This window comes from Microcaecilia unicolor, chromosome 1 (genome assembly GCF_901765095.1).
Source record: "Microcaecilia unicolor chromosome 1, aMicUni1.1, whole genome shotgun sequence".
Classification (NCBI taxonomy): domain Eukaryota; kingdom Metazoa; phylum Chordata; class Amphibia; order Gymnophiona; family Siphonopidae; genus Microcaecilia; species Microcaecilia unicolor.
Window position 1 is genome coordinate 141753784 of NC_044031.1, and position 23486 is coordinate 141777269.

General features: G+C 43.6%; 1 protein-coding gene across 2 annotated transcripts in view; it reads right to left on the bottom strand.

Annotated features, from left to right (window-relative positions):
* Nucleotides 1–1214: 1214 nt before the first annotated feature.
* The window catches only part of ICA1 (islet cell autoantigen 1), a 216271-nt gene continuing 193999 nt past the window's right edge, over nucleotides 1215–23486 (bottom strand). For both annotated transcript variants that reach the window (XM_030201026.1, XM_030201035.1), the window contains exon 15: nucleotides 1215–2090. In XM_030201026.1, coding sequence (XP_030056886.1) covers nucleotides 1969–2090 — 122 coding nt within the window. In that variant the 3' untranslated portion in view covers nucleotides 1215–1968. The remainder of the gene's footprint in view (nucleotides 2091–23486) is intronic.

Genomic DNA, 23486 nt, shown 5'->3' on the forward strand with positions numbered 1-23486 from the left:
GCTGCAGTGAAATCAAACAGCTTAATTGTGAAAAAAAGTAAAAACTAGAAGAAGCTCCACAGGCTGTTGGAAAAAGAATCAAAAATAGAAATGCTTAAAAACTCTAAAACCCATGTAGAGGAGCAGCAGCTAAAAAACAAACATGGGATCCATTTAGGAACTAGACCCACCTCGCAGGAGCACAAAAACCTTGAAAACAGTAGAAAAGTCATGCCGCAAAAGAGACAGTCTTGTCAACTCTGCTGAAAGTCTGGCAGTCCTGCACGACTCCGGCAGGTGGGAAGACACTCACACATGAGCGGTGTTGACCTGCCAAAGGCTTCTTAAAGAAACAGCATGCTGGACAGCACCCGCACCGGGGCTTTGTCAGAGATGTCACCCACATGTGACAATGCTCAGTCCTGCTTGTCCTCAGAAAAGGAGACATTTTTTACCCCTTTCTCTTACATTTCCCTTAATTTAATGACAGGCTTTTCCACTAATACTCTAGTCTATAGCAAAACTAGTCCTCAGGGTGTACACCTAGGCAGGTGAGTTTTTAGGATATCTACAATAAATATGTATGATATAGATATAAATGGAGGAAATGCATACAGATCTAACTCATGCATATTCACTGTGAACATCCTGGAAACCTGACTGGCTGACTGGGTTGAGAGAGCCACTGCTCTACAATCTACATTGGGGGTATCAACCTTCAATCCTGGACAGCTGCAAACTGGTCAACATTTTACAATATTCTTAATGAATATGCATACAATGGAAGCAGAGTGTGTAAGTATATCTCCATTAGGAATATCATGAAAATCTGACTGGTTTGTTGCTCTCCGGGATTACAGGCTGACATCCCTGGCTTTTACCATCTCTACATTTATTTCCATAAATCTTTTGAGCAGAATAACTGATATGGTGTTAAAAGCTTCTGCAGCACTAAGTGAGCTTCTAGTGTGTTTGGGTTCTGCATCCCAAAGTTTAATGTGACAGCATGGTTATTTATCCAGATAGTCTTACTGATCTCCCACCCTATTTCTTACATCTTTTTATCAGAACTAATGCAGAGCATTGAGAGTCATATCTGCAAAAAGCTGTCTCTACACTAGCAGTATGTTATTTCTGGCTGATCTAGCATGTACTGTGATACTGTTTGCACTTACTTTATCACATTAAATCTTGTCTAAGAATCTCAACTTACACAATTAAAAAAATAGGTTTTAACTTTGTTTTGTGCAAAATGGGTTTTTTTTTATTAGTGTTACTGCAAGAGTAAACACATCAGGCTCAAGAAAAACATGTTTATGAATTTCTGCAGATGAAAAATGTTTTCACAGGCGACACACATAGATACAAATGACATATCAGATGGACGAACTTGTTATCTTGGTTTTATGTAACATAACAAAAGACCCAGAACTTAATGCGTTGTTTGGATACAAGTTTGGTATTATATAGTGCAAATAAAGTTTATCTTAAGATAAACCCATGGATTTTGCAAGTTTTGATTAAAAAGAAAAGGAACTACATCACTTTTCTAGGCCTAAATAACCATAATTTTTAATTGACAACCCCATATGGATTTTTTCATTAAGGCTGTTGTCAAACAATTATTTCACACATTAAAGTCATATTGTTTAGGCTCATGCAGCCTCTTTAATTACATGATTACAGAAAAAAACCTTATAAAAATAGGTTTATAATTTTATTTAACAGCTCTAACACACTTCAGGCATACAGGGTTTCTGCAAATATTTTAATCAGGCTAGATATCTGTCCTGAATCTGATCTCATTTGGAATTTCTTCTAGAAAAGGCAATTTATAATACATTTTGATATATATACTGATATACCTGTATGTGTGTGTGTGTATATATCCTTTTGATTTTAATGCAATGGCACATACTTGAAAATTTTACAACATACTGATTATTTCCAAGAGATAACACAAAACTAGTGTTGCTGGAGGATACAGACTCAAGCATTCAATAGCTCATGTTCTTTATCAGTTTTCCCAATAGCATCAGGATTAGATAATGGGTCAAGATCAGCAAAGAGGTTGAACCAAGCAGTCAGGTCTTTAGAATTCTTTGCAGGCTCTGGAAAACAGAAAACACAAATCATATTTCTTGCCTTTCAGACTTAAGATACACAATCTTTAATAAACTTTAATACAAATATCCAAGAAGCATTCATAGGCTCTGAAAAATGAATCACAATCATCTAAAATTAGTAGAAATAATACAATTTAAGTCATTACTGCAAAAGGAGAGGGTAATTATATGTGGAAACCTATTTTAATTTAGCAGTCCAAATGCATTTGAATCATCTAGAAACCAGTTTTGTATGAACCTAAATGTGTGTTCATATGCCTTTAAAATATTTTTCTTTTACTTCCTATAAACGGAAACTCTTCTCTTACAATTTCCCAGCATGTAGCAATTCACATATTAATATTCTCCAAGCTATTAATCAAGCTGTTGGAAGAGATGCATCGTTTTTCCTACTTCCAGCTGTTTTTATTTAATAAACTTGGAAGGCTCTGTTTGATGGAAAGCAAACTGATCAAATCATTCTGTAGGCACTGCCAACAAGGAGACATGAAGAAAATGGGCATCGCTTTCATGCACACATACTGCATCAGTGTAAAAATGCATGCACCCCACCCATTTCCTTTCCTCTTTTGCCTCTGTAAAGCATCTATTATATACTACAAGTTTGCATATGATCCTAGTCCTTCCTTCTCACTGCTGAGAGCAGCTTTTCCTCTCTACACCAGCATAGGGCTCTGGCTTCTACTCCTCAATTCCTTCCCTTTTGCATGCTCTCTCTCCATCACTACCTCAGAGGCTTCTTTTCATTATTTGATAGCTGTGCCATATTGGCATTTCAGTATGAGACAGGAAACATTTTGCTCAAGTGCTGCTGCCCCTGCTTCTTCCCACAGCCTGTTGACTTACACAAAAACGGTATACATCATATTAGAGGAAGAAAATACAAGCTTTTCAAAAATAACTATGGGTCTGATATTCAGAACGAGCTATGTGTTCACCAGTTGATAGTGAACATATAACTCACCTTTTGTGTAGTTTCAAAACTGATATGGACAATATTGGGCTGTTTTCCTTAGTAAATGGCCAGATACTTTCCACACAAAAAGGGGCTTGGTTAGGGGACGGGAGGAGGTGGTGCTGAAACTACTAATTAACTATTAATGGATAAGTAATCCGTTTAATTTATCAGCAGGCCTAAACTCACAGCCCTGTTTACTAAGCTGCGCTATAGGGCAACTAGATTTTTTAGCACGTGCTAACGCTAGAAACATCCATAGGAATATATGGGTGTCTCTAGTGTTTAATACGCTCTAAAAACGCTAGTGTACCTTAGTAAACAGGGCCCTAAATGTATTGTGTTGACACCAGGGGCCTAGCTGGACCTTACAGTGGGAGGGGGCCAGAGCCTGAGGTTGGGGGCATATTTTGAGTGCCACCCCGCTGCCACCCCCCCCCCACTGCACGCCTTGCTCCTCCCCCCTCACACTCCCCCTCACCTTGCAAATACCTTTGTTGGTGGGGGTCCCCAACCCCCAACAGCCGAAGCCTTCCTTTAGTGCCGTTCCCTGCCCTGCTCTTCTTGCTCCTCCTGTCCTGTGCACACTGATGCTCCTTCTCAGTTTTAGGTAAAGGAGCATGAGCGTGCACAGGACAGGACCTCCGCCAGCCAAACCAGGGGCCCGGACATAATTTGCGGGGGCCCAGGCCCCAGTGGCCCCCTATAGCTACGCCCCTGGTTGACACAATCTCTACTTAAAACAAAATACCACTGAAAATGCAGTACATATTGAATTAAATAGCGCTTGCTTCAGTTAAACATTTATGTTTATTGCTTGATTAGACATACTGCCCTATGCAAACAGCATCAGAGATGTTTCCATACACTCATACCAGATAGAAAAGAACTCCATCTCAATAAAAGGACAGATTAATAGTAGTAATAACCAGACAGGAAACAATGGATCAAGCATTATTTCCAGCAATTAACTCCAGAGTACTATAACATCAAACTGGCAATAGGGGGTGTAGAGGGTGCAGGAAGTCTTGTGAGACTTGAAACCATGAGATTTCTGAACCTTCCTGCACTATGCGGCTCATATATATGCAGAACCCAATCGCTGTGCAGGGACGAGAGAAGCAGTTTGAAGCTGCAAGAGGCACGAGACTGGGGGAAAGTTGGGAGAAGGACATAAGAGAGACATACTGAGTGAAGCCTGGAGAGGGGCACATGAGAGATGGATGGAGTAAAGGCTTTGTGTGTGTGTGTGTGTGGGGGGGGGGGGGGGGGGATGAGAGAGAGAGAGACAGACAGACAGACTGGGTAAATGCTTGGGAGGGTTATGAGGACAGACAGACAGACAGACAGGTAGAATGGGTGAAGGCTGTGAGAAGAGAGTATGAGAGAGAAACTGATGGGGACCCAAGCTATGGTAATAGGTAAAACAAAGAGGCAATTACATCTTTGCTACACCTATCCAGTTGTCACATAGTGACAGCTATTCTTAAGATAAGATTACTCCACATCCATGTCCCATATAAGAGGATGGAGAGAAGGAAGCTAATGGTGTAGCGAGGGGGGAGGGGAGGAGGAGGCAGTGGCTAATTTTATAAAGGGCTTTCTGCATGTAAATACCGTTTTATATATACAAAATAATTTTTTAAAAATCTTTAAATCTTTTTACTGAACAAATTAGAGTGACAACCATTAAATGAAGAATGACAAAAGGGAAGGCTGACAGTCATTCAAAAATTCATGGTTTGGAACAAGGTATCTTTCAAAGATATCACCAAAACAGGAAAGACAGGGTATCCTGATAGTGAGGTTGCAATAGAGACCTTAGTAGACCAACCACCTTATAATTGAAAGAGAAAAACGCCTAGATTTCGACCCAAATCGGGAGATAGACGTTTATCTCACAAAAACGAATAAATCGGTATAATGGAAAGCTGATTTTGGACGTTTTCAACTGCACTCCATCGCGGAAGCGTACAAAGTTGACGGGGGCGTGTCGGAGGTGTGGCGAAGGTGGAACTGGGGCGTGGTTATCGGCCGAGGAGAGATGGGCGCCTTTCGCCGATAATGGAAAAAAAGTATGCGTTTGTAGCTAGAATTTAGGGCACTTTTCCTGGACCCTGTTTTTTCACGAATAAGGCCCCAAAAAGTGCCCTAAATGACCAGATTACCACCAGAGGGAATCGGGGATGACCTCCCCTGACTCCCCCAGTGGTCACTAACCCCCTCCCACCACAAAACATGATGTTTCACAACTTTTTATTTTCACCCTCAAATGTCATACCCACCTCCCTGGCAGCAGTATGCAGGTCCCTGGAGCAGTTGTTAAGGGGTGCAGTGGACTTCAGGCAGGTGGACCCAGGCCCATCCCCCCCTACCTGTTACAATTGTGCTGCTTAATGCTTAGTCGTCCAACCCCCCCAAACCCACTGTACCCACATGTAGGTGCCCCCTTCACCCCTTAGGGCTATAGTAATGGTGTAGACTTGTGGGCAGTGGGTTTTGAGGGGGATTTGGGGGGCTCAACACACAAGGGAAGGGTGCTATGCACCTGGGAGCTCTTTTACCTTTTTTTTTGTTTTTGTAAAAGTGCCCCCTAGGGTGCCCGCTTGGTGTCCTGGCATGTGAGGGGGACCAGTGCACTACGAATCCTGGCTCCTCCCACGAACAAATGCCTTGGATTTATTCGTTTTTGAGCTGGGCGCTTTCATTTTCCATTATCACTGAAAAACAAAAACGCCCAGCTCACAAATTGTCGAATAAAACATGGACGTCTATTTTTTTCGAAAATACAGTTCAGTCCGCCCCTTCACGGACCCGTTCTCGGAGATAAACGCCCATGGAGATAGACGTTTTCGTTCAATTATGCCCCTCCAAGTGTCTTTAAATAAAAATCAGACTAAAGATTGCAAATTAACAGTCAACTGCTGAGCAAGATGTAAACATGAACAACAAATATAGTTACAAATATCTACATGCGAATGCCGGAAGCCTAAGAAATAAGATGGGAGAGTTAGAATATATTGCACTAAGTGAAAAATTAGATATAATAGACATCTCTGAGACCTGGTGGAAGGAGGATAACCAGTGGGACACTGTCACAACAGTGTACAAATTATAACATAGTGATAGGGTGGATCGAATTGGTGGAAGGGTAGCATTATATGTTAAGGACAGCCATGAATCAAATAGATTCAAAGTGCTGCAGGAAAACAAAACACATCTTGGAATCTCTATGGATTGAAATTCCATGTGTAAAAGGGAAAAGGATTGTGATAGGAGTGTACTACCGTCCACCTGGTCAGGATGAACAGACGGATGTAGAAATGTTAAAGGAAATTAGGGAAGCAAACAAACAAACTGGGCAACACAATAATAATGGGTGATTTCAATTACCCCGATATTGACTGGATAAATGCAACATCGTAGCATGCTAGGGAGGTAAAATTCCTAGACGAAATGAAGGACTGCTTTATGGAGCAGCTGGTACAGGAGCCGACGAGAGAAGGAAAAATTCCAGACCTAGTCCTTAGTGGAGCACATGAATTGGTGCGGAACGTAATGGTACTGGGGCCGCTTGATAACAGTGATCATAATATGATCAAATTTGATATTAGTTTTGAAGTAAGTATACACAGGAAATCCAATACGTTAGTGTTTAACTTTCAAAAAGGAGACTATGATCAAATGAGAAGAACGGTGAAAAAAAACTTAGAGGAGCGGCTTTGAGGGTCAAAACTTAACATCAGGCGTGGATGCTGTTCAAAAACACCATCCTGGAAGCCCAGGTCAAATATATTACGCGCATTAAAAAAAGGAGGACGGAAGACCAAATGACAGCCGGCATGGTTAAAAAATGAGGTGAAGGAAGCTATTAGAGCTACAAGAAAATCCTTCAGAAAATGGAAGAAGGAACCGACTGAAAATAATAAGAAACAGCATAAGGAATGTCAAGTCAAATTCAGATACGGAAGGCAAAGAGGGACTTTGAAAAAACAGATTGCGTTGGAGGCAAAACACATAGTAAAAATTTTTTTTAGGTATATTAAAAGCAGGAAGCCTGCAAAAGAATCGGTTGGACCGCTAGATGTCTGAGGGGTAAAAGGGGCACTCAGGGAAGACAAAGCCATAACGGAGAGATTAAATGAATTCTTTGCTTCGGTCTTCACTGAGGAAGATTTGGGAGAGATACTGGTGCCAGAAATGGTATTCAAAGCTGACGAGTCGGAGAAACTGAATGAAATTTCTATAGACCTAGAGGAAGTAATGGGGCAATTTGACAAATTGAAGAGTAGCAAATATCCTGGATCGGATGGTATTCATCCCAGAGTACTGACAGAATTGAAAAATGAACTTGCAGAACTATTGTTAGTAATATGTAATTTATCCTTAAAATTGAGCGTGGTACCGGAAGATTGGAGGGTGGCCAATGTAACGCCGATTTTTAAAAAAGGTTCCAGGGGAGATCCGGGAAATTATAGACCGGTGAGTCTTACGTCAGTGCCGGGCAAAATGGTAGAGACTATTATAAAGAACAAAATTACAGTGCATATTCAAAAGCATGGATTAATGAGACAAAGCCAACACGGATTTAGTGATGGGAAATCTTGCCTCACCAATCTATTACATTTCTTTGAAGGGGTAAACAAAACATGTGGATAAAGGCGAACCAGTTGATATTGAGGGGCATAATCGAACGGGGACGACTATCTCTAAGGGCACCCATCTCTAAGGACGTCCCAGCGAAGGGGCGGGGAAACCGCTATTATCGAAACAAGATGGGTGTCCGTCTTTCGTTTCGACGATACGGTCGTGGACGCCAAAATCTCAACATTTAGGTCGACCTTAGAGATGGTTGTCCCCAGTTTTCGGCGATAATGGAAACTGAAGACGCCCATCTCAAAAACGACCAAATCCAAGCCATTTGGTCGTGGGAGGAGCCAGCATTCATAGTGCACTGGTCCCCCTGACATGCCAGGACACCAACCGGGCATCCTAGGGGGCACTGCAGTGGACTTCAAAAATTGCTCCCAGGTGCAAAGCTCCCTTACCTCCGGTGCTGAGCCCCCAAAACCCACTCCCCACAACTATACACCACTACCATAGCCCTAAGGGGTGAAGAGGGGCACCTACATGTGGGTACAGTGGGTTTCGGGTGGGTTTTGAAGGGCTCACATTTACCAGCACAAGTGTAACAGGTAGGGGGGGTGGGCCTGGGTCCACCTGCCTGAAGTGCACTGCACCCACTAAAACTGCTCCAGGGACCTGCATACTGCTGTCATGGAGTTGGGTATGACATCTGAGGCTGGCAAAAAATGTAAATTTTTTTTAGGGTGGGAGGGGGTTGGTGACCACTGGGGGAGTAGGAGGAGGTCATCTGGTTAGTTTGGGCACCTTTTTGAGGCTTGGTCGTGAAAAAAATCGGGCCAAGTAAAGTCGACCAAATGCTCGTCAGGGGCGGCCCTTCTTTTTTCCATTATCGGCCGAGGACGCCCATCTCTTAAGCACGCCCTAGTCCTACCTTCGTTATGCCTCCGACACGCCCCCGTGAACTTTGGTCGTCCCCGCGACGGACTGCAGTTGAGGATGCCCAAAATCGGCTTTCAATTATGCCGATTTGGGCGACCCTGAGAGAAGGACACCCATCTCCCGATTTGTTTCAGAAGATGGGCGCCTTTCTCATTCGAAAATGCCCCTGATAGTGTATCTGGATTTTCAGAAGGCGTTTGACAAAGCACCTCATGAAAGACTCCAGAGGAAATTGGAGAGTCATGGGATAGGAGGTAGTGTCCTATTGTGGATTAAAAACTGGTTAAAAGATAGAAAACAGACAGTAGGGTTAAATGCAGTGGTGTGCTGGAGCCAGCTGTTAAATTTTTTACCGTCTTGCGAGCCGGTTGTTGTTCAGGGTGAGCCGGCTCTCCTTCCTCCTTCCCTCGAGCTACAGGGTCCCTCCCTCCTTCCCTCAAGCTACAGGCTCCCTCCCAGTGTATGGATTCTTCGGGGCAGGCAGGAAACAGCCCCAGTCTTACCTGCCCGCTGCCGGCGCTGACCCTCCCCTGCTGCCAGATCGCTCTTTAAAAATGGCCGCCGAGACTTCTGCCACATCTCAAAAAAGATATATTGGAATTAGAAAAGGTACAGAGAAGGGCGACGAAAATGATAAAGGGGATGGGACGACTTCCCTATGAGGAAAGGATAAAGCGGCTAGGGCTCTTCAGCTTGGAGAAAAGGCGATGAGGGGAGATATGATAGAGGTCTATAAAATAATGAGTGGAGTGGAACGGGTAGACGTGAAGCATCTGTTTACGCTTTCCAAAAATACTAGGACTAGGGGGCATGCGATGTAGCTACAAAGTAGTATATTTAAAACGAATCAGAGAAAATATTTCTTCACTCAATGTGTAATTCAACTCTGGAATTTGTTGCCAGAAAATATGGTAAAGGTAGTTAGCTTAGCAGAGTTTAAAAAAGGTTTGGAAGGCTTCCTAAAGGAAAAGTCCATAGGCCATTATTAAATTGGACTTGGGGAAAATATTTTTGGGATAAGCAGCATAAAATGTTTTGTACTTTTTTGGGATCTTGCCAGGTATTTGTGACCTGGACTGGCCACTGTTGGAAACAGGATGCTGGGCTTGATGAACCTTTGGTCTGTCCCAGAATGGCAATACTTATGTACTTATGGGTGTGCAAATTTGGGTGCAGATCCCAGCTCTGCATGTAAAGTAATTAATGAGCCGTTATTAATTAATAATTGGTGGTACCTGGTAGTCATTTACCTGCCCTGTGCCCTATTCTATAAAATACACACCTAAATTTTACAGCATGCAACTCATAAGGGGGCATAGTTATGGGAGGCGCATTGCTATGGGAGAGGCATGGACAGGTTAAGGGCATTCTCAGAATTTAGGCACGATGCTACAGAACAAGGTCATTTATGTGCCCAACTGCCATTAGTTGTGCGCCACTAGTATATAGGCAGTATTAAATCACTTGCTGGGAACCACACGTCTAAATTCGCATCTACTTCGTCAGTCCCAGATCTTATTTTTCTCCCACCGCATTAATTAATCATAATTTTTATATCACAGTTTTCAAAAATAGTTTAACTCTTGCCTCAGTAGTGCTTAATTGTCTAACAATAATTTTTGGCAATTCAAACTTGACAGGAGTAATTCCTTTTTTTAAATTTTATTATTTCTTTATTCATATATTTCAATATATCATCACAATACGTGAGTATGCAATCGGCATTTATACAAGAGGCAAAAATAAATAAATAAAAGGAAATATCATTAACAGCCTTTCTGTCCACAAGTTTAGGAAATGTGGAATCCAAGAATTTAGAATTTAAAAATAAAACATATAGCAATAATTACGAACTAATGGTTACAACCTCTGGTTCAGACCCCAGCCTGCATTTAGGGAGGGCACACAACATTCAATTCCACTCTAGCATCTAGAAATTCTTTTAACTGTTTTGGGTCCACAAATTGAAACTGTTTACCGTCAAGCATTACATTACAATAACAAGGAAAACGTAATATGAAAGTTGCTCCCAGTGCCACCATCCTAGGGCGGAGTTCCAAAAAGGCCCTCCGTCTCATCTGTGTAGGCCTTGAGAGATCAGGAAAAATACGAATTTTTGAGCCCCAAAACAGATTTTCTAAGTGTCTCAAGGAAAGCCTTAATACGGCATTCCTATCAGGCTCCAGCACAAAAGTAACAAGCAGAGTCAACCTCTGAGTAATTATCTCCAATGAACTTTCAAGGAAAGAAGTAAGATCCATTCCTTCCCCTGCTATCGGGGGATTTTCTTCCACCACTCCTGATGTAATAAGCCAGAGTAAGGGAAGGCAGTGAGTCCTTATCCATTCCAAGAATATCAATCATATATTTTTTAACCATATCCAAAGGGGAAATTAAAGGCGATTTGGGAAAGTTAAGAAACCTGAGGTTAAGTCTTCTAGCCTGGTTTTCCAGGTACTCCAATCTTTTATGTAGGAAATTATTATCCTTAACCAAAGCCGTTTCTACAGATCCCATTTCTTGAATTTTAGTGTTCACAGTCTCCAAATCTAAGGTTTGCTGTGCAGTCTTTTTGCGCCTGAAGCAGGGCAGCCTCAGAAAGAGTCTTTATATCAGAAGTATTCATTTTTAAAGTAGTTTGCATAGAAGTGTGAATGCTGTAAACCATGTCCCATAGTGACTCTAGTCACAGTTGCTGGTCTATTCACACCACTAATGGCTGGAGAAGAGTGAGGTTGATCTTCAACACGAGCAAGTTTAGAAACTATGAGGCAGATGCACTAAAGCTAAATGAGCCTTTAATGACTCTCCAACGAGGAAAATTTGATCCGTTGCATGCATCAAAGGGCTTTTACCGAGGAAGCCAGCAGCTAACGAAAACGGAATGGAGATGAGCAATTAGTGTGAAAACCCCATTGAAACGACATGCACTAACCTTTTCCGATTGCCTTTACGCAGGAAAAAGGCAGGAAAACTAACGAGAGGTCTGGACCACTCGTTAGGTCAGCTCTGTGGCAGGAAAAATCATTAAGAGAAAAAATAAACAAACTTTGAGCCAATCCCAGCGCATTAGCAGAGCTAAAAGCGCTGTGATTGGTCCAAAGGACGTCAGAAAAACAAAAATAAATAAAAATAAAAAAAGGATCGGGAGGGGGCAAGGGCGCTCATCAGGAGCGTCCTGTACGGACGGCCTTGCCCCCCCCCCCCCGCTGCTCGCCACTTTCCGCCGCTCCCCCCACCCCGAAAAAGCAAAATTCGAGCAGCCCCTGCCCCCCTCCCTTCCTCACTACTCTCTCACCTCAGCTCCGCCTCCCGACATCCTCCGTCCTGTGCCCCGCCCCCTTTTGGGGTCGTCGCCGCCATTCCCCTCTTCCATCGGGCCCCCCTCCCTCTTACCGGGCCCGTGCAGCGCCTCTCTCCTCTGTCCGAAGGCGCTGCACGGGCAAGAAGACAGCTGATGCCTGCCTTCGCCCAGCTTCGATGGCGCGTCTTTCTCCTGCTTTCTCCTGCTGGGCCCGCCCCTGTCTGACGTCAGTAACCTACGTAGGTTACTGACGTCAGACAGGGGCAGGCCCAGCAGGAGAAAGACGCGCCATCGAAGCTGGGCGAAGGCAGGCATCAGCTGTCTTCTTGCCCGTGCAGCGCCTTCGGACAGAGGAGAGAGGCGCTGCACGGGCCCGGTAAGAGGGAGGGGGGCCCGATGGAAGAGGGGAATGGCGGCGACAACCCCAAAAGGGGGCGGGGCACAGGACGGAGGATGTCGGGAGGCGGAGCTGAGGTGACAGAGTAGTGAGGAAGGGAGGGGGACCGGGGCAGCTAGCATTTTGCTTTTTCGGGGTGGGGGGAGCGGCGGAAAGTGGCGAGCAGCGGGGGGGGGGGGGGGGGGCAAGGCCGTCCGTACAGGACGCTCCTGATGAGCGCCCTTGCCCCCTCCCGACACTTTTTTTTAATTTTTGTTTTGATTTGATTTGGGAGCCATGTGCTTGTGATTTGACTGTGTTTTGACTGTTTGTGGCATGCGCAGAGCAGCTAACATAACGCTTGGCTGCTCTGCGCATGATTTGGGGGCCGATTAACGATATGTATTGTGATTCTTTGGTACATTGTACGTTTCAATACCGATCTCAGCATGTGTGACTTTTTTTTTTGGTGCATTTTTCGTTATTTTAAAATCGTTAGGGACTTTAACGATTTAGATTTTTTTACGTTTGGTTGCTGCATCTGCCTCTATGTCCTGGGGCAATACCTTTGAAGCTGATTGTAGCAGTAGTTCTCTGTGTTGAGATTCAGCCTCCGTTACTGCAGACACTCCCTCAAACAGATCAAGCTGAGCCCCTTCGGCTTCCTTCTCTGTTAGAGCTGCCAGCAACTCCCCTCCAGGCTGGGGTGGAGCAACTTGTTCCACGGGGCTCAGGGAAGCCCCGTTTCCATTCTCAATCGACGCCGAAGTGCCGAGAGTTGCAGAGGGGGTCGAAAAACCCTGAGGACCCGGTTGCTGTCTGAAAAATTGCAAAGTTGTCTGCCTCGTCGCCGAAGAAGTCACAGGAGCTGAGGGATGTTCCTTCACTTTTCCCCTCCGTTTCCCCATGTTTGATGAGGCGACGGAGGCACCGAGGAGGACCTACAAACAGAGCAACTTCCAGGAGCTAACACAGGTGCGTCCATTCACAGGGCCATCTTGGATCACCAAGGAGTAATTCCTTGAATAAATCAGTCGAGCTGGCGCTAGAATGGCATAACGGGGAAGTCCTTGACACAGCCTAGTGGCGAAACATGCATGTCGCACAGCTTTGAGCCCCCAGTCCAAAAATGTCTAAGATAAGTGCATTGAATACATTAATATAAAAATATAGAAGCTGATGAAGAATTTAGTGTGGTTTGAATTACCAAAAATTATTGTTGGAGAATTAAGCACTACTGAGGCAAGAGTTAAACTGCTTTTGAAAACTGTGATATAAAAATTATGAGTAATTAATGCGGTTTAGAAATGCGGTGGGAGAAAAATAAGATCTGGGACTGATGAAGTGGATGCGAGATTAGTTGTGCGCCAGCATTTATACCAGGTTTCAGCAGACGTTAAGTTCTCACACCCAAAGCCAGAGGCACGAGATCCACGGTACACTAGCATCCTGTACAGGGCAATCTGCGCAGTCTGCCCTTTGCAGAATACTAGCTTAGTGCAGGTCTTCCTGACATTTTGGGTGCCATTTACAGAATTCTCCCTTATACCTGTACCATCTCTTTTAGAAATATTTCTGTTTTCAGTCACTAAATTAAACCCCATACAGGGAGCTTCCTTCTGTATTGCCTCTAGTCTTTGGAATTCTATTGTAAAGGAAGCAACTTATCAGAAAATTGATTAAAACCTCATTCTTTCAGCAGGACTTTGAACTTTTTTGTCCTACTTCAGCTGACTCAGGGAGCAGAAAACTGATTCCAGAATCAAACTGGGAACCCCAGTTCAGTCCCACTTGTAATATTTTTGGTAATGATTTTTTTTAAGGATTCCACCGCTTTATTGATTGTTTATAATTTGTATTCTGATTTTTTAAATGTTTTTATCATTTACAATTTTATATTACCACATTATTATTTAAAATTATGATTGCTATTACTTTATTGTACTGTGCCTTGAAATCTTAGGAAGGGTGTACAATAAGTAAAAATGAGTTTACCTATTCTGGTTATCAATCTAGAGCAGGGGTTCTCAACCCAGTACTTGGAATAGACCCTTCCAGTCAGGTTTTCAGGCTATCCGTAATGAATATGTATAAGATAAACTTGCATGCAAATCTATCTTATGCATATTTAGTATGGGTACCATGAAAACCTGATGGGTTAAGTGTTTCCCAAGGACAGGGTTGAGCAAAGGGCTCTAATGAAGGTTATTTCATGCATTTCCTGGAAACCAGAATGGCAAGTGATTCTCCAACACTTCCTGCTTACAGCACTTAACATCTCTCATTACATTTCTAACAATTCAAACAGGGATGCTTCTGCTAATATGTGCAAAAGCAGTCACCTATTTGTTATCTACTGAAATTCTCACAGTGACACCCTTACACAGAGGCTGACAAAGAAAGCATTAACAGGGCTTTAAGTGGTTAAACTGCAGGTTTTACTGGCCAAGCAATGCAGTGTTTTCAGCAAGGGTGTTAATTCACATGGAAACCATTTCTGCATGACTGCATTAAAATGCATGGTAATGTGGTCATTATAGAGTCTGCAGTTATGCAATTAAAAAAAAATCTTTTTTCCTGTGCATTGTGTGCAGGAAACTGTACACCAGGTCCAGGGTTGGGTAGAAAGGTTAGTTGAGAGAAGTGGGTGTTTGGCGGCACTCTCTCCCTCACTCCAGTCTGCAAACTCCCCTCCACCTTTCCAATCCAACCTCCCTTCCCCCCCCCAATATAAAAAAAATGTCCTGGCAGTCTAGTGATCCCCCTTCCCCCAATATTAAGAAAAAATCTTGTCCCGATAGACTAGTGGTTCTCCCCCTTTCCAAAAAAAGTCCCTGGTGTCTAGTCACAACCCCTTACTTGATTTAACTTCCAAAAACCTCTCTAGTGTCTAGTGGTACCCAGTCCCCACTACGCCCCCCCCCCCCAAGAGCCCCGGTACCCACTTGCTCCTACCTCTGGCACCATCATCTTCAAAAAGGTGGTGCCCTGCCCTGCATGGTATGGGATCAGTCTACCATATAAGGGAGTTTCTTCCTAATTTGGCATACTGGCCTGCCCGCTACATCCTAGGATGCACCAAGCGGCGCAGGGTACATCATTCCTGCCTCATTTAATATATGGGAGTCTCAGGGCCTAGGCAAGGGGTCACAGGGTGGAGGGTGCATGGCACTAGACACCAGGGAGGTTTTTCAAATTTAAGTCAGGTTGGGAGGGGGTACTACTAGACACCAGGGACTATTTGTTTTGGGGAGGGGGGCACCACTAGGCTACCAGGGTATTTTTTAAATATTTTTTTTTGGGGGGGGGCATTAGACTACCAGGGAATTTTTCAGAAGACAGGGGAGGCATTAGACTACTGGGGCAGGTTTTTATTTTCCCTAAATACCACAGGGAAGGAGTTCGGGTTGGGTTGGGCTGAGTGGGAGGAGAAAGAGATCGGGGCCGATGACCACCGACAATTTTTTTGTTGTTGTTTTAAAGTCACACTTTGTGTCGGTGCCTGAGCCAATTGCTGGTCAGGCACTGTGACATTTCATAATGAGCTGCAACTTGCTGCTATGATTTTAATGTAGAAGTAAATTTGCAGGCTCATTGCTTATAGCATGCTGTGGTAATTTTGGAACAATGGTTTTGTGGTAGAGCCAAATACAGAACTGGCTCTACTGAAAGGGTTTCTTCATCAGCCTCATAGTATATAATACACTTTTCTTCCATTTTTTTTCTCATCTGTTTTCAGAAGCTCATCCATAAGAATATCTGGTTATATTTTATGGTGATTCAACAGGAGGTATCAGAACGTGTAAGTGTTCTGCTTTCTTCATAGTTACAGTGGCGTACCTAGGGTAGCTGACACCCAGGGCTGGTCATTTTTTAATACCCCCCTCCAAAATCCAGTACTAGATATACCGAGAATGCAAAACACTCAGGACCTGTAGAGCAATTCTACCATACCATAAGCAGTAATTTCTACGAGTCACACAAGGAAAAGGAAAGCATCTTAAACACTACAGTGAGCACCAGAACATCAATTTACCTATTGTAAAACGAAACCAGGCAGAATAGTAGAGATCGTCGATCCTGCACAGTCATTGCTAACTGAAAGCCATGTCTTTTTCACAAACACACCCTAATCCACTATAGAATAAGTAATCATAAACTTTCTATTTAGACAAAAATTAAACTGAACCCCCAAGATGCCAGACTCTGCATACAATGCAAAACCACAGAAACAGAAAATGTCCCCTAGTACTGTGCAAAATATGAAGACAGCAGATGTAAATTTGAAAAAACTAACAAATACCAATCACCACTTTACAAATTAACAAATAGAAATAAAGTAATACCATTTTATTGAACTAATACATTTAGCTTTCAGAGGCCAAAACCTCCTTCCTCAGGTCAATACAGTATAGTGCTGTTACAGTATCCTATCCTGACCTGAAGGGGGTTTTGTTCTCCGAAAGTTAGTCAAAATGTATTAAAATTAGTCCAATAAAAAGATTATCTTATTTACATGTTCTATTTATAAATATTTATTAACACAGTTACAATACTACTTTATCCTAAAGCAAAAAAATAAAAATATATATTTTATTTAGTTTGTTGTCTCTGGTTTCTGCTTTCCTCATCTTCTTTTCACTGTCTTCCTTCCATCCAGCACCTGTTTTCGCTCTCTCTTCCATCCAGTGTCTGCCCTCTCTGCTGTCCCCTCCATCCACATCTGCCCTCACTCTCCCTTCCATCAACATCTGCCCTCTATCTCTGCCCCTTCTATCCACCATCTGCCCTTGTCTGCCCTCTCTCTCTCCCCCTTCCATCCACTGTCTGACCTTTCTCTCTGCCCCTTCAATCCACCATTTTCCCTCCCTCTCCCATCCATCCTGGGGTCTGCCCTTCCTTTTGCTCCCCTTTCCATCCAGGATCTGTCCCCTCTCTCTGCTCCCTCTTGTTGGCCCCCAGTTCCAGCTCCATTATCCCACCTGCCCCTAGTTCCAGGCCCAGTCCACATCTCCCACCTGCCCCCGCTTTTCAGCCCCACTATCCCACCAGTCCCCAGTTTCAGCCCCAGCCCTTTTCTCCCACCAGTCCCGAGCTTCAGCCCCCAGCCACTTCTCCCTGTCTCCTTTTCAGCCCCCAGTCCCCATAGTTTCATCCCCAGTCCCCTTCATCCACATGCCTTACATTAGGGCCCCCCTTTTCAGCCCCAGACCCATTCTCCCACCTGCCCCAGGCATGGTCCCATTTTCCCTCCTGCCCCCTTCTCAGACCCCAGTTCCAGCTCCAGGTCCCTTCTCCCATCTGAGCACCCCCCCTCCCCGACCCAGTTCCCTTTGTCCCATCTGAGTCCCCCCCCCCCGACCCAGTCCCCACCTGCCTACCCTCAGCTCCGTGGACAGATGACAGACCTCTTCTCCTGCCATCCTGCCTTTAAAGAAAATCTGTGAAGTGGCGGCACAGCGCCTTGCGTCTGCTCTGCGTGTACAAAAAGCAAATTGTCTCGTCAGACCTTCCCTCACTGTGTCTCGCCCTCCTCTGATGTAACTTCCTATTTCCCCGAGGTAGGGACACAGTGAGGGAAGGCCCGACGAGGCGATTTGCTTTTTTTACACACAGAGCAGACGCGAGGCGCTGCGCTGCCACTTCACAGATTTTTTTTAAAGGCAGGGTGCCGGTGGCAGGAGAAGAGGGCTGTCATCTGTTGACAGCGCTGGTAGGCAGGTGGGGACTGCGGCACCAGCGGCCTTTGGGTGGGAGCAGCAGAAGTGGAGCACCCCCCCACCTGCTGATACGCGAGGCGGACCGCCCCCACTGCTTCGCCCTTGGTATGCCACTGCATAGTTATTAGTACCTCTGTTTAAGTATAATCCATGCACACACAGCAAAAAAACTATTTTACTTAGAAAACAGAAAAAAGTGTGCAAAAACTGTTTCATTTCCCTGTGACACTTTTTATAAAGCTCTATCATTCATCTATTTATACAGATTCTGTTCAAATAATTAGGGCAAGCACATTTAGACCTTTGCTTCAGATTTACCTCATACAACACAAGCAGCTTGATTCTTGATCCATGGGTATTATCTCAACTATTACTAGATATAGGCTCTATATAACTTATTATTTATGTTAAATAATAACATAACTTATGAGGTTGCTAGGACTACACTCAATTACTATTATCAACATTTACGGCTTAATTTTTGATAGAGCGTAGAAATTGGAATTGAGATGTCTAGGTCATGAAGATTTCAATTCAAGTAGTATTTTAGGAAAGGATTTACTGACCTAAATCCTTTCCTATAATACAAGTAGGAATGAACGTGTATATACTGGCTATGTGCAGTGAGAGTGACCATTTTACATTTGTTAATGTCTAAAACATCAATGGAGGCATTTCAGCAACTTGCATGTCGAAATGTCAGCATTTACATGTATACACAGATGTTTAAGTGCCCACACTTAGATGTGCATATCTGCCATTTTGGAAACCTATACATCAAAATGCTACTAAGTCCAGAGTCTGCAATATTTCTGCACTGTCAATTCTAAGAGGAAAAAACATTAAGGAATTAAGATTTCCCTTAATCCTTCCTATAAAAGCCCTGCTTAAAATGAGCTTTTTTTTATATATAAGTACACAGGAGCAGCTGTAAATCTAAATGTTGATCTCTTTAATCATATACATGTGTTCTCCTTCCAAAATGAGGGATACAAATGTAGATTTTGGTTCTGTTTTAGTTCTGTCCAAACCCGCTCCTTTGCCATATGTGCATAGTGCAGATTAGTGCAGATTTACAAGTATAAATCCTGGCTTTCTAAAATTGGGTTTTCTACATTTAAATGCCAATGTTTACATGTGTAAATTGCAAATAGAGTTTCCAAAATAAAGGTTTAAGTGAGAATATACAAACTGTCATGGAGACAAGAAAATCTCATGCCTTTCACATTGCAGGGTTCTTGTTGAAAAGGACCAAGACTAAGGCTACGGCTCTTTTATGCTGCCACTTTTATTTAACATTCACCAAAACAAGAAAAGTAGGTTCCTTCTCCTTACTTAAGGGTTCCTCTAATAGGATTCTTTGGCCTATTCAGGAATTCTAACCTATCTGACCCGAGCTTACAACAAGTTCTGTATTAGTTATTGTGAAGAAACAGTGTGTTTTAAGACTGTAAAATGTATTGGATATTTCCCTGCCTAAATTAATTCTGAAGAGTATTTCTCTAGTTTGGCCAGCAGATGGTGCATGTTTATGCTTAAAGCTGTTACAGAGGACTGACATCTTTCTTTTAGTTGGCACACAGATAATAGGAAGTGCCTGTAGTGATGTAACCAGTTTTTATTTGAAACTTGACTGTTCTGGGCTCTGATTGGCCTGGAGTTTGAAATTACCCAGCAGATGCTGGCTGTTGCTTTAGTTTCAGCCCGGGAGAAAAAGAGAGACAGATCTCTTTGCTGAGGCTCTGTGAACAGTTATATATCCTGACCTTCACAGGTACCGTTTAGACAGCATATAGATGTTTAGTTAGTGTAATAATTAATCCATTTTTCAGTTACCTGTTATTTTTTGCCGATTGCACATTTTTTGTTCATTGTTTCAGTGTGAGAACAAACACATTTGTTTGTTCGTTCTGCTGTCTGGACTGATAAAGAATCCTGGTGGTTTGTGTGTTGGGTCTGTGAGTGCTTTCTGGGTACTGTGGGACCTCTGGGAGTAGGGCTCCAGTAACCTAGAAATCACTGGGGATAATTTGAGAGCAGGAGACTCACCCAGAGGCAGATGTGACCCAGTCGGTGGGAGGAGGGTGCTAGTGCAGAGCACGAGTGGCAGGTGCAGGCAGAACTGAGCTGTGCTGGGGATAGAACCTCTAAGTGGCCGCGAGGTAACCCCAGGTGGGTGGTTAAGCGCTTCATCACAGTTATATCCAGACTTCTAGTTTTTGCTTCTACAGAATCTAGCTCAGCTTTTCTTCTTTCTCCCTTGCAATACCAGCTTAATTCTAGAGTTTGATTCTTATGTGGTGCTTCTGAATTATGCAGCCTTTATGTCCAGTACAGCTTAGCTCCATTACATTTCCAGCTACTTCAGGCTTCTTCCTTAAACCCTTCTTCTTATGAACATGGGACCTTTATTAATTGCTAAAAGTTGTTCTCTCAGCCCTACTCTCGTGTCCACACACACTGCCCTTTCCTCTCTTTCTTGCCACAGCAATATAGCCTTAAAAGAATTAATGAAGTCACTTCTCTGGTGCCAACTGCCTTTTCTTGTCCTTGCCGGAGAGCTATCTTACTGTCTACAGCAGCTGCAGAAACAAAGTCTATTTAAACACTGGCCTGGGCAGCCCTCACAGGGAAACTACCTTTACATGCAACCTGCCAATTTCTATACACTTAGGAGACTTCCTTGAGCACCTCCCCCACACCACTACCTGCCTATCTTCATTTGAGACTTCCTGGCTGTGGGAGACTTCCGTGCCCTTCTCCTAACTTCTCAGTGTCCCCTGGGGATCCTACTTCTACCCCTAGTGGAACTACCTGGCACTGATGTGAAGACCTATTGATCCTGGGAAACTCCTCTCTCTTTCTCTCAGGCCCCAGTTATTCCTCCTGGACCTGCTTAAAACTGGCCAACTGCCCTTCTCGGTGTGGAGATATCTCCTGGACCTGGGGAATATCACCTTCTCCATCTCTTTCTCAGTAAAACAAACCTCCCTTTAAACACTGTTCTCAGTAAGCAGAGAGCACCAGATAATTAGTGCAGCTGGTAGGGAGTCACATTCCAGGTTGTCAGGGCTAATTAAAGCAGCTGGTTTCCTGCTAAGTTATCACTCTTCCCTCCCAAGCATCCTACTCAGTCTGACGATGCTTTCATATCCCACTGCTTCATGGGACTTGTGGGCCAAAACCTTTTTTTAAAGGAAAACTCTTTCATAGTGCAGTTTCTTAGTGGGGATAAATGCACTATAAAAGATAGATGCTTACCTGTAATGAGAGTTCTCCATAGACAGGAAGAAAATGCAGCCACATTTCCTGGTGACATCATTCGATGTTGCCCGCTTGTTGCTGTCCTCAGTTAGGAGAAGTTAACCTAAAAAACTTGACTGGGTATGCTCAGGAGTTTCCGTTTCCACCCGGGGAAAATCCCCTTCTTTCCCCAGACCAATTTGCAGATAATTAGAAGGACAAAGCAGCCACTAAGGAAGTGTGTGGAGGGTAAGTGTGGCTTTCCCTACTGTCTTACAGAGAACCCTCATTACAGGTAAGCAACTATGCTTTCTCCAGAGACAAGAAGGGAATGTGGGCACTGCCTGGTGAATCCCTTGCTGTGGGTTGCCCCATGTATGTTGGTTTCAAGTGACCTTGTAGCATAGTAACATAGTAGATGACGGCAGAAAAATACCTGCACGGTCCATCTAGTCTGCCCAACAAGACAAACTCATATGTGTATACCTTACCTTGACTTGTACCTGCCTTATTCAGGGCACAGACCATACAAGTCTGCTCAGCAGTACTTCCCGCCTCCCAACCACCAGTCCCGCCTCCCATCACCGGCTCTGGCTCAGACCGTGTAAGTCTGCCCTCCACTATCCTCGCCTCCCAACCACCAACCTCTCTTCCCCCCACCTGCTCCGCCACCTAATTTCGGCTAAGCTTCTGAGGATCCATTCCTTCTGCACAGGATTCCTTTATGCATATCCCACGCATGTTTGAATTCCGTTACCGTTTTCATCTCCACCACCTCCCGCGGGAGGGCATTCCAAGCATCCACCACCCTCTCCGTGAAAAAATATTTCCTGACATCTTTCCTGAGTCTGCCCCCCTTCAATCTCATTTCTTGTCACATGGTGGTTGCTGATCGGTTGGCTGTTCTTTTGTTCTCTCTGTGGATTAACTTGCATACATTAAGGAATTATTCAAGTCTATCAGCTTCTTCTCAGAGAAAGTTGATTGTGACCCCTGAGGCAGGTGCTTTGGCGCCGAAACATGGACCATGTCGGGTCCTTGATATGAATATTCTGAATAAACTGGTTTTTGATATTATCTCCCTATTAGTTTGCGCATTTGTCAGCCTCTACTTTTGCTGTTTTGCTTTGACTTTCCGTGGAGGCTCCTCCTGTCTTCTTGGATAAACTATTCCATAAATCCATAAATTCAGGTGCAGCTTCCAGAAAAGCTCACCTGACCAACCTCAAAAGGAGAAGCCAAAGAAGCCTTTGATATAGGACAAATGACACAAGAGGGAGTATAAGGACATAGACTTGATGTTAAATACACAGGTATCGAAACTTGCAAGACTTTACAAACCAAGACACCTATAATGCAAATTTTTTCTTAAAATCAATTGGTAGCCAATGCAATTTTCCCAATACTAGGAAAGCCTAATTGCAGCCAGGGAAACATTAACTCTAGACAAATCAGTCCATTACACTCTCTACCATTCTCTTTCCCTTCAATGACCCCTCTAATTAAGTTCTAGATCCCATTAACAGCAACACAAATTCCCTTCAATGCCTACCATAACTTCTGGCACAGTGCAGAACTCTACAAAAAAAAAACCCCCAGAATATTTCTTGCAAATCTGCCAAAACTTAGATTGTGAGACTAATAGGGTCTGAGAAAATACCTGCATTTAATGTATATGTAAACCGCTTTGGTTGTACCACAGAAAGGCAGTATATCACAAACTACATGACCCTCGACTCTTAGGGCTTCAATATCAGGGAAATTGGAGGGAAGGCATAAAGCAAGCTTTGATTCCAAGACATGGCAAATGCATCGTGGGATAATCTTTGAAGATATGGATGGAGGGCACAAAACATAGCACATTTTGTCTTGTCGGAAGCAGCAAAAGATCTATGGTTGATTGGCCCTATAGGTAGAAAAGAGCTTTGGACACCAACATATTGAGGGACCATTCATGCGGATCTAGTTTCCAACTGAGCGAATCTGCTATATAGTTGAGCTGACCAGGATTGTCATTTGCACAAATTGTGGATTCAATTATGATAACCAAGTTCCATACTCTCATGCCCTCCTGACAGTTTTAGGGAGCCTATGCCTCCCTGTTTGTTAACATAATACATTGTTACTTGGTTATCTGTATGAAGGAGAATGTGAGAGTTTTTGATCCAGGGAACGAAAGCTCTTAGAGCATAAGAATTGCACTGATTTCTAGCTGTTTGATGTGAAGCGATCTCTCTGCTTAGAACCAGAGGCCCTG